General features: G+C 56.9%; 1 protein-coding gene across 2 annotated transcripts; it reads right to left on the reverse strand.

The window, feature by feature from the left end:
* Nucleotides 1–7: 7 nt before the first annotated feature.
* Nucleotides 8–10,904, reverse strand: PRSS33 (serine protease 33). Of its 2 annotated transcripts, XM_059415598.1 has the most exons (9): nt 10,815–10,904; nt 7,267–7,442; nt 6,219–6,322; nt 5,799–5,831; nt 5,511–5,673; nt 5,115–5,386; nt 4,718–4,887; nt 2,349–2,426; nt 8–112 (listed from the first exon to the last, which is right to left on the reverse strand). In XM_059415598.1, the coding sequence occupies exons 3-9, from the start codon at nt 6,262–6,264 to the stop codon at nt 98–100; spliced, it is 777 nt and encodes a 258-aa protein (XP_059271581.1). In that variant the 5' UTR covers nt 6,265–6,322; nt 7,267–7,442; nt 10,815–10,904; the 3' UTR covers nt 8–97. The 2 variants fall into 2 exon arrangements, with proteins under 2 accessions (XP_059271581.1, XP_059271580.1); XM_059415597.1 differs by lacking the exons at nt 8–112; nt 2,349–2,426 and adding an exon at nt 3,346–4,520 and having other exon boundaries at nt 10,815–10,901.
* Nucleotides 10,905–11,187: the final 283 nt, after the last annotated feature.

The raw sequence follows: 11,187 nt of genomic DNA on the forward strand, positions 1-11,187 counted from the left end.
GCGCTGCCGATGTTGGGGGCTGCGATGTGAATGACGTCTCTTGAGAGTGGTTAGAAGCTGAACCTGCTGCTGCCTTGGCCGTGAATCAAGCTGGTGACTAACAGCTATTACCCTTAAAAAAAATAAAGCTGCCGGTTATTTTACCAGCGAAACTGGGCTTACCTGGGGAAAGCGGAGAATTACAAGCCGGGACGAGCAAGCTGCCGCAAAACCGTAGGCAAGTCAGCAGAACGAGGGAGAGAAACTCTGGTAACAGAGGAAAGGCGAAACCGGGAGGGCTGTTGCAAACGAAAAAGTTAACTGGAATAAAGTGAGTTCTAGTAGTGGCTTCTCATTGGCTGGGCTGTTGCCTTCCTCCAGCTGGGGTGGTCAGGTAGCGTGCACCTGCCCGGGGGTGCGACTCTCCCCGTGGGGGCCGCGGTTGATGAGCGAGAAAGCTGACAGCGCCCCCTGCTGGCCTCCCGGCTGCGTTCTAAACTAGGTTTCCTTTGACTAATTTTCCCCAGGCTGGGCTTGGTGTTCAGACCACCCGGGGATTCATTCCAATCCTCCGTCCCGGTGCAGCCTATGCCGCTTTGGGCAGTTAAGGTCATGAAAGCCCAGTTTCCTCGTCTTTAAGAGGAGAGAACAGCTGTTTATAAAGTTCATGGATTTTCGCCAAGAATCGGTACTGGGGGTACCTGGGGGTCTCGGTTGAGCGTCTGCCTTTGGCTGGGGTGGTGATCCCCCAGGTCCTGGGATCAAGCCCCACATTGGGCTCCCTGCTCATTGGGCTCTCTGCTCAGCGGGCAGTCTGCTTCTTCTGCCCCTCCCGCCTGCTCATATTCTCTACTAAAATCTTTTTAAAGAATTGGTCCTCAGGGACGCCTGGGTGGCTCAGTTGGTTGGACGACTGCCTTCGGCTCAGGTCATTATCCTGGAGTCCCGGGATCGAGTCCCGCATTGGACTCCCAGCTCCATGGGGAGTCTGCTTCTCTCTCTGACCTTCTCCTCGTTCATGCTCTCTCTCACTGTCTCTCTCTCAAGTAAATAAATAAAATCTTAAAAAAAAAAAAAAAAAAGATTTGGTCCTCAGTAGGTGTTTCTAAAACTATTACCAAAATTATTATTTTTGACTTCTAGCCTCTGCCTTCTCCAGAGCCCCCTGAAGTCCTTTCCCCTCCTGTGATTCTTCCCTCCCTGATCCAGTGGCCGTGGCTCCCTGCTAACTCCCCCGCCCTGCTGGTGATCTGAGGAGGCTGTGGCCTGTCCTTGGCTCAGGCCAAAGATTTCCATCTTAATCTCAGCCTCTTTGTGTATAGAGATTTGGGGGCGTTAAATCCTGTACTGCTGAGGAAGGAGAGCACGCGGCAGGGGAGGCGTGGGGACTGTGGAGACCGTGGGGGCCAAGAAGTTTCTCAGTGGCATCCAGCCAATGTCCCGGAATGAGACAGGGAAAGATGGAAGCCCAGAGGGGTGGGGAAAGGAGGGGCCTCCTCTCCACCCACCATGTTCTGTCCCAGCTGCACCCTGGCCCGTTGTCCCTAACGTGTGCACTCTTGCCACCTAGACACCTGCTTTATTAGGTTTGTCCTGGCCGGTGTCACAGCTCAAGATACCTACTGGGAGTCACCTGAGTGGGCCCACACTCCATCCCTCCAAAGATCATGTTTGTCTCCGCCCACCCTCCAGCAGGCTGTTTGGGTTCAAACATCAGCTTAGTAACTATGATCTCTGGCAAGGCCCTGAGCCTTAACCTGCTTTCCCATCCACGAAGGGGATACACAGTTGGACTCCGCAGGGCACTTGGGGGCGTTACGGAACTAACACACACACAGCCCAGTGCTGGGGTTTGGGTGATGACTGGTGTCTGATTACAGCGGTCCCCTCTGTGGGAGGTCACCCAGCCTAGGGGAGGTGGTGAGGAGGGTGGGGGGGCCTGCCCAACATGCCCCTTACCCTCTCTGGGCCTGTCCCCCCCCGTTGGTGAAAGTGAACAGGAGTTCACTTTCTGAACTTAGTGTTCTTAGCGCAGCCAGGACATGCCCGGCAGGTGAGGGCCTTAGCCGTCTTCTCAGCCCTCCCAGCCACCATGAGAGGGCGAGCAGCATCAAGTCAGAAGACAGAAGGGGAAACCGAGGCCACGTCAGTGGTCTTGGGAGGGCCTAGGCCCTCGGGCTGCAGCATCACCAGCTGGAGCAGCAGGGCAGCTGGGAAATGCCTGCCTTACAGGGGAGCCCAGCGTCCCCCTTGTCTGGGACTCCCCAGAACCACCCTGGGCGACCTGGTGCCTCCCAGGGGACACAGCCTCCCGGCCTGTCACCTAGCAGGTCACGTCACCCCCCACGCCCCCCAGCATCCCCACTGACCTTGCGGATAGACGCACAGCAGGAAGGAGCGCACAGCAGGAAGGAGCCGAGAGAAAGGGGGCCGCTGGAGACTCTGCGCTGTGGGGAAGCAAGCAGAGAGAGTAAAGGGGATTGGAACCTCCGCCCTCCCATCCCCAGCTGCCTACAGAGTCAGACTTCCTGGGCCAATCCCAGCCTACCATCTACCCATTGCGTGACTTGGGACCTCAGTTTTCTCGTCTGGTTGATGGGTATCAGGTGATTTCCCACGCGGCGGTGCAGCAGAGCCCTCCGCGTGGCGTCTGGTAGGGGCTTCATGAGAAGCAGCTGATGTGTTCGTCTGTGCGGACCCCTCCCCTCCAGCCCAGCTCCCGCCCCTCCAACTCCGGACACTCCCACTGAGCTCCCGGGTTACCCTTCTGAAACATGGGGCCCTCTGAGTGCGGCCCACTCCTCCAATCGCAGCAGGTCCACGGCTGAGGCAGACCGGCTCCCAGCCCCTGGCTTGTGCCCATCTCAGCGCTTCGGGAGGCATCCTGGGGAAGGTCCCTTAGCTGGCTACAGGCTGAGGGAGGGAGCGAGGATGGCCGGCCTCACCCAGCAGGGGCCACCGGGGTCCCCTCGCGGACGTGCCCATAGCCATGCCCCATTCTGGACACCCTGCTCCCTGTTAACCATCCCCCAAGGACAGTGGAGCAGCGCTTCCCTGGACGGATGGCCCTCGGCCTCAGGGAGAATGCAGTCTGGAGCCCCCTTGTGGCCCAAGTCTGTGGGCCCAACCTGCCTGCCCGGCCTGGAGCGCCTACCTTCTCTCCTGGGAGGGAAAGGAGGAGGCGAGCATGGGGCCTGCGCTCCTCTCCAACCCCTGGGGCCACATCTTTGATGATGGCCTCCTCCAGGTCTCCTGGCCCCACTGACCCTGTTAGCCCCAAAGATTAGGCTTTGGGGTTTCCAGGTTTTGCTCAGCTTCTCGATCTTTCTGCAGACACTGAGCTGTATCTACTGGGATGGTCGGTCTTCCGCCTGCCAATGGAGCAGACGGCAGGGAGGGGACAGGAACCAGGTCCCAGGCACACAAGGGCGGGCAGGGAGCTGCAAGGGGCCTCACCTGGTTTCCAGATGCAGGTGGCAGGGCATGGTCCTGGGCGTGGGGGCCTTCGCCACAGCAGGGACACAACCCCAGACTCTCCCCAGCAAGGGGCCCCACCACAGAAACTAGCACGGCTGAAGCTCTGGCCAGGCCTGTCTGGGGGCTCCCGGCCCTGCTTGGGTAGAGGGCATGGGGCTAGGTGTCCCAGGCTCCTGAGCCTTTTAGAGCCTAGGGCTGGCCCACCCAGGCCTCGGGGGCACCTCCCCTGCAGGGGGGCGAGGTCTATACTCGTTTTCTATTGCTCCATCGGAAATGACCACCACTCACAGAGCAGCCTGCAACACCTGCATTTATTAAGTCACAGCTCTGGGGGCCACAAGTCTGGGAGGGCTCCACCGGGTTCAAGGGCTTGGCCTGTGGGGTGGCCTGATGGGCTCTCAGCTGGAGGCCTGGGGGCATGGGGGGGGCACTGGGTCCCAGGTTCATTCAGCTCCTTCCGGTTGTGGCAGGGAGGCGCTTCCCCACTGGCTGTCAACTGGGGATCCCCCACAGCCATGGAGAAGCATCTCCTGGGCCTGATTCCCTCTCATACTTTGACTGTCCCCGACTTCCTCCAGACAAACAGATAAATGGGGCCCAGAGGCCAGACGGTGCACCAGCTGACTTGCCTGTCTCTGGGCACCCAGGGGCGGGAGCTGAGAAGGGTAAATATGAGCGGGAAGGGGAGGGGAAGGGAGGGATTGTGACACAGCACACACCCCCTCCCCCACAGGAGGCTTCTGGAGGAGGACTGGTGGCTAGGGCTTGGTGGGCCCTACAGAGGAGACGGTGATGGACTGGTGGATGATACCACCCATGAGCCTCAAGTCGGAGGTACAAGGTGGGGGTACTGTGCAGGTCCTCAGAGGGACCCCGGCCTCTGGCTCCAGGTCAGTGTGACTGCATTAGAGGCTAAGGCGAGCCTGAATCCAGGGGCTGTAAGTGGCCACATTGGTGTAGACGCCTGGACGGTTGGGCAGGGCACAGCCCTTGCCCCAGCTCACCACGCCCACCAGAACCCAGCGCCCAGATCTCATGCAGGTCAGGGGTCCCCCAGAGTCACCCTGCAGGAGAAATGCAAGCTTAGGTCTCAGCCCTTTGAAGATGTGGGAGGGCAGTCCCAGGGCTCTAGTCCCCGAGGTGCTGCCTCCGGGTTAGGGGCCAGGATGGATGGCCCCTCTGTCTTGGGTTCCAGGGAGGGAGGGAGGGCGGGTACTAGGCACAGGACCTAGACTCCAGGGCTCCAGGCAGTTTTGCGCACCTGACAGGCGTCTTTGCGGCCCTGGACATAGCCCGCACACAGGCTTCCCGGCAGCACGATGCGCTCAGTGCCGGGCACGTCGGTGCCCACGTGGTACAAATGGTCACAGGTGCGCCTGTCCAGCAGTGGCACCCTGACTCCCTGCAGAGGTCGCCAGTCTGGAAGTGGCACTGGGGTCGGGGCAGGGGGTGGGAGGAGGACTTCTGAGAGCTGGGAGAGACCAGGGCTGACGAGCCTGACGCCGGGGAGCCAGGCACGACTCCCTGTCTGACTGGGAGGAGAAGGACAAACAGGGAAGACCTCCCCAGAGGCCGCGCCCAGTTCCGGACAGGGACAGCGTGGGGCTGGGGTTCCCGGTCAGAGGGTGATGGAGAGGAGCCCCCGCCCCCGGCCTCACCTCCCGGGTACAGGCTGCCCCAGCCGGTGACCCAGCACGGTGTGCCGGTGGGCGGGCGGGCCCCGGGCTCGGGCAGGCACACGGGCTGGACGCGGGCGCTCAGGGGCACCGGGCGGCGCAGCTGCAGCAGCGCCAGGTCGCCGCGGGCGCCGTCCTCGGAGAAGTCTGGGGGCAGGAGCACCCTGCGCACGGGCTCCGAGAGTGCGCGGGGCGAGGCGGGGACCAGGCGCAGCGCCCCCAGAAGCACGCGGTACTCAGACGGCAGCGTCGGCCTGCACGACCGGGCCAAGCTGCCGCTGGAGCCTCGGGCCCGGGCCCCGCCCCCCCGCCTCAGGCCCCGCCCTCCCCGGGGCCCCGCCCTCCCCGGGGCCCCGAAGCCGCCCGCCACTCTCCGACCTGGGGAAGCAGTGCGCCGCGGTCAGCACCCACTGCGGGGCGATGAGCGAACCCCCGCACACGTGCTCCCCGCGGTGCTGGATGCTCGCCTGCCACGGCCACTGTCCGACCCGGGCGTCCCGGCCTCCTACGATCCGGCTCGACACCTGGGGATGCCCGCAGGCTGAGGGGGACAAGGGATACTCGAGGGAGGGCAGAAGACGGGGGTGGGGGGGGGGGGTAGGCTGCGAGGTGGGTGGGATGGGGAGACGCCGCGCCGAGAGCTCAGGGACTCTGAGGCGTCCTCACCTGCAGACTCCCGCGTCGCTGTCCCAGCAGCTCCTGGAGGAGGAAGCAGCAAAGCGAAAGGCCTGGATTAGGAATTTGGTGTCAGATAACGGGGCTCCGGGGAGGGATGTCGGAGATTAGGAAGGAGGGTGGAACATACTCGTCACACGGACCAGGTGCCAGGCTTTTGTGCAATCACCACACCGGCCTGGTTACCTGATTTAACCCTCTCCAGGGCAGCCTGATGGGGGGGGGGGGGTGTCTCACACCTCTACACACATGCGCACACAGGAGCTTGGAGAGCCCATGGTCATTAACAGGGAGAAGGGGAACCGGTGAAGCCAAGATTAGGGTGTCCCTGAGTGCTCTAGGGGAACCAGGCCAGACTGGGGTGTGATGGAACATCAGGGACCCCCCCCCCGGCCCTTGACCCCCACTCACCCAGCAGCAGTAGGACCAAGACCCCGAGACAGGAAGCCCCCCTCATGGTGTCTTCAGAGCCTGGTAAGGGTGGCCCAGCTTAGGGTGCGGACTCTGGTCAGAGCCTGCAAAGAGATGGGAGGAGGGTCCTAGCCCAGGCCCCAGAGGCCCTCTGTCTTTCCTCAGCCCCTGGTTGGTCCTGGATCTATCCTGGCTCCTGGGGATGGGGGATGGGGGCAGGTCCTATGCACGACCCTTTGCCCATGCCCTAGGGACCACACCTGTCCCCCCAGCTCCCACAAGATTTGAGCCCCCTTGGCCTCCCCAGGCCCCCGCCCCACCACCTTAGCCCCTCTGCCTGCCGGCCGCCCTCGCCTACCCTGGCAGTGTCTGAAGCCTGCTCTCACCCTCTGGCCAGTGCCCTCCCTGCTGACTGCACAGGGGAGGACCTGGGGGCTTAAAGGGCCAGAGGCTGTGAGGGCTTGGCCAGGGGGTGATTAAGGAGCCAGGGCGGGGCTGTGGCTTCACCAGTGGAGCCTCAAACAAAGATGCTTTGAGCAGCACTTTCGAGGTGGCAGGAAAGGGACTCCTGGGTTTGTCAAAGGACACCTGGCTTGGGCCACGGTCCTGAGGGGGGGGGGGGGGGGCCGGGGCGCGGGGGCTAAGGAGGGGGCGGAGGGCTGCGGTCAGGCCAGGAAGTGCTGGAGAATCCCTGGCAGCTCATCTCTGAACCTGATCCCGGCTCTGTTCGTGCTGGTCACGGAGCCTGTGAACACTACCATTCTGTCCAGAAATCCCGGCGTGGCCGCACACACCAAGCTCTACTCAGTTCCCCACTCTGCACTAATTCAACGCAAGGCACGGCTGGTTCAAAGCCTCCAGCACTCCTTGCTTGACCAGAAGCAGACTTGACCCTGAGGAACAGTCCATTCTTGAATTTGGTGTGGCCGGAACAGCGAGGCTGTTGGCCTTCATGAACCTGGTCGATGCTGGGAACCAGGGTCAGGGAGTCAGGCCTGGACTGTGTCTACCACCCAGAAGTCTCTGGAGCTCTTTTCTTCTGGCTCACCTCCTCCTCATCCCGCAGCTGTCCACTCTGCCCCCGGCCTCCTGGGGCGCCTTCCTGCCCAGCCCTAACTCTGTCCCAGGCTTGTCACTGTGTGCGTTGACATGTGATGGAGGAGGCCTGATTCACGGCTGTTCATCTCCTCCTTGGGAGGTAAGGTCTGGGTGTCTGTCTCCGCTCTGGCTGCCAGAACAGAAAGGCACACTGAGCCCCAAAACAAACATGACTGCCAAGTCCAAGGACAAGGTGCTGGCGAGGAGGGTACTGTCCTGACACCTCTGTTCCTGGTGCCTAGGCCATGGCTGTCTCTCAGAGAAACGAGGGAGAGTTTAGGAGATTCTTCAATAACCAGATGCCAAAAGGGAGCATTGCGGGCAGACCCACCGTGATGCAGAGCGTGAAAGGGAGCCGTTGGGCAACAAAGGACACTGCATCCTTTCACGGGAGGAGAGACGGCTCGGGTAGAGGTGTTCTTACAGTCTGGGTTTGTCACTTCTCTTTTCTCCTTGCAACATTGAAGACACAGGCATAAAGCAATCGGACGTCTCTGCTCATGGTTGCACGACATGGAAACTGGATGCTAACAGCTTAACAGGGAGGAACAGAGCTGTACAGGGGCAGGATTTCTCTATACTACTGAGGCTGAGCCAGTATTGACTCAAAATAAATTGCTATAAGGGCGCTTGGCGGGCTCAGTCAGCGGAGAATGCGGCTCTTGACCTCAGGGTTATGAGTTCAAGCCTCAAGGTTAAACTCAAGGTTATGAGTTTAAGAGAGTACTTAAAAATTTAAAAAAAGAAAATCTTGAATAAAACAAAATGAAGTAAGTTTAAGTTGTTGATTATCATCCCCGGGACAATGGCTACAAAAACAGAACAGGAGCTGGGAAGGGAATCAACACAGGACGGTAATAAAACTCAGTGAAACAGGGGCGCCTGGGGGGCTCAGTGGGTTAAAGCCTCTGCCTTCAGCTCAGGTCATGATCCCAGGTCCTGGGATTGAGCCCTGCATTGGGCTCTCTGCTCAGCGGGGAGCCTTCTTCTCCCTCTCTCTGCCTGCCTCTCTGCCTACTTGTGATCTCTCTGTCAAATAAATAAATAAAATATTTTTTAAAAATCAATGAAACACAAAAGGAGGAAATAAAAAATATCCAGGACATAGACGTAGCTATTAGACACGACAAGATACAGGAAGCAAACAGAACAGCGGGAGAGGTTACTCATCAGTAGTTAATTTTAATGTAAATGGACTAAAAACTCTGGAGGAACCCCGTGGCAGGATGGATCACAAACACAGGACCCCAGCACATGCGGCGTGCAAGACATTTTATTTTATTTTATTATTTTTTTTAAAGATTTTATTTATTTATTTGACAGAGAGAGATCGCAAGTAGACAGAGAGGCAGGCAGAGAGAGAGTGAGAGAGAGAGGGAAGCAGGCTCCCTCCTGAGCAGAGAGCCCGATGCGGGACTCGATCCCAGGACCCCGAGATCATGACCTGAGCTGAAGGCAGCGGCTTAACCCACTGAGCCACCCAGGCGCCCAAGACATTTTATTTATTTATTTTTTTAAGATTTTATTTATTTGTCCAAGAGAGAGAGTGAGCACAGGAGACAGAATGGCAGGCAGAGGCAGGCTCCCTGCTGAGCAAGGAGCCCGATGTGGGACTCGATCCCAGGATGCCGGGATCACGACCTGAGCCAAAGGCAGCTGGTCAACCAACTGAGCCACCCAGGCATCCCCATGCAAGACATTTTAGAGTTGCAGGCACACGGAGCTGAAAATGGAAGGTGGGGGAAAGCAGGCCATGTGAACAACAGCCAGAAGGGAGCAGAGGTTATGTCTGAGCGTCAGACTTTCAGTTAAAACTTGTGAGAATCATGGGCGCCTGGGTGGCTCAGTGGGTTAAGCTGCTACCTTCAGCTCAGGTCATGATCTCAGGGTCCTGGGATCAAGTCCCGCATCGGGCTCTCTGCTCAGCAGGGAGCCTGCTTACCTCTCTCTTTCTCTCTCTGCCTGCCTCTCCATCTACTTGTGATTTCTCTCTGTCAAATAAATAAATAAAATCTTAAAAAAAAAAAAGTTGTGAGAATCAAACAAGGACATTCTAGACTGATAACTGTCAAAATCATTAAGAAGACAAAATAATGACCAACATCTACACTCATACCCAGACCCAAAATACATGAAGCAAAACTGACAGAACAAGTGGGAGAAACGGTTCTGACCACTGTGGGAGGCTCCATACGCCACTTTTAATAACGAGGAGGTCAGCCGGAAGAGGGCCAGAGGATGCCGGAGAGCAACAAGATTCAACACACACTGACAGAACCTGCCCGGACAACCGGCAGAACACACGTCCCTCTCGGGCACGACGGACACCCTTCAGGACAGACAGTAGGTCTGGCCACAAAATAAGCTGCAAGATCTTAGAAAAGATTGAAATCATATAAAATGTTTCCCCGGGGTGCCTGGGTGGCTCAGTCATTAAGCATCTGCCTTAGGTCATGATCCCAGGGTCCTGGGATGAAGCCCCACATTGGGTTCCCTGCTCAACGGGGAGCCTGCTTCTCCATCTCCCCCTCCCGCTGCTTGTCTTCCTTGTTTTTCCTCTCTCGCTGTGTCTCTGTCTGTCAAATAAATAAATAAACTCTTTAAAAAAAAAAGAAAGAAAGAAAAGAAAAGTTTCTCCAAGCCACAGGGGACTGAGGCTGGAAGCCGCTAACAGAAGACTGAAAAATTCATGGATATGTGGACATGAAACAGCATATTCCATACCAATGGATTGAATTAAAAAAAAAATTTCACAAGGAAAATGAGAAAACTCTTTGAAATGAATGCAGATGGGAATAAGACACACCAAAACTAACGGACGCAGCACGGGCAGCCCTCAGAAGGAAATTTACAGCTGGGAACGGCGACATTAACACAGGAGAAAAATCCAATGTACTTGGATTTACAGCTTCCGGAATAGAAAAAGAAGAGTGCAATGACCTCAATGGTAGAAGAAGGAAGGAGATCGTAAAGAGAGGAACAGACAAAATCAAGCTGCGGGTAGAAGAAGAGAGGAAATCAACGAAACCAGAATTTGGTTCTTTGAAAGGCGGACAAAACTGACAACGAAAGTGAGGACATTACTACTGATCTTATAGAAATAATGATGACTGTAAGGGACTATGACCAGTTGTACCCCCAACACATTAGATGACAGCAATGAGAGGGACAAAATCCTAGACCCACAAAAACTACCAAAACAGAATTAGGAGGAAACAGAACATCTGAACAGAGCAATTAAGAGACTGAATGTGTGCTGGGAACATTCCAGCAAAGACAAGCCTGGACCAGATGCCTTCAACGGTGAATTCCACCAAACATCTGCAGAAATGAACACCCATTCTCCTTGAACTCCTCCAAAACATAGAAGAGGAAGGAGCACTTCCTAACTCTTCCCCGGGACTAGCATTATGGTGATGCCGTCCCCAGACAAGGCATCCCGAGAGACAGAAACAATAGATCGATAACGCTTACGGATGCTTGTGCACAAGTCCTCACCAAATCGTAGCAGACTGAGCCCAGCACATCTCAGAACAACTGTACGTCATGGCCGAGTGAGACCTGGCCCATGAATGAAAGCGTGGTTCCACAGGTGAAAATCGATCAGTACGACGGGCTTCATACCTGAACAAAACAAAGGGAAGAAACCACAGGGTCAACTGATGCGGGCAAAGCACTTGGCAAAATCTCAAAACTCCTTCATTACAAAAACCCTCAATAAACGGAATGGAAGGGGCTTCCTCAGCATGATAAATGGCGTCTGTAAAAAACCCACAGCTAACATCATACCAAATATCTAAGACTGAAAGCTTTCCTCCTGGGATCAGGAAGGCGACAGTGAGGCCAGTTTTTGCCATTTCTATTTGACATT

Source organism: Mustela nigripes, chromosome 11, assembly GCF_022355385.1.
Source record: "Mustela nigripes isolate SB6536 chromosome 11, MUSNIG.SB6536, whole genome shotgun sequence".
Lineage (NCBI taxonomy): Eukaryota > Metazoa > Chordata > Mammalia > Carnivora > Mustelidae > Mustela > Mustela nigripes.

Coding starts and splice junctions, on each gene's coding strand:
- PRSS33 (XM_059415597.1), bottom strand. CDS start 6,264: ATGAGGGGGGCTTCCTGTCTCGGGGTCTTGGTCCTACTGCTGCTGG. Junction 5,387..5,510: donor GCGGCGCACTGCTTCCCCAG/GTCGGAGAGTGG, acceptor CCGGTCGTGCAG/GCCGACGCTGCCGTCTGAGT. Junction 4,888..5,114: donor GGGCAGCCTGTACCCGGGAG/GTGAGGCCGGGG, acceptor CCCCGACCCCAG/TGCCACTTCCAGACTGGCGA.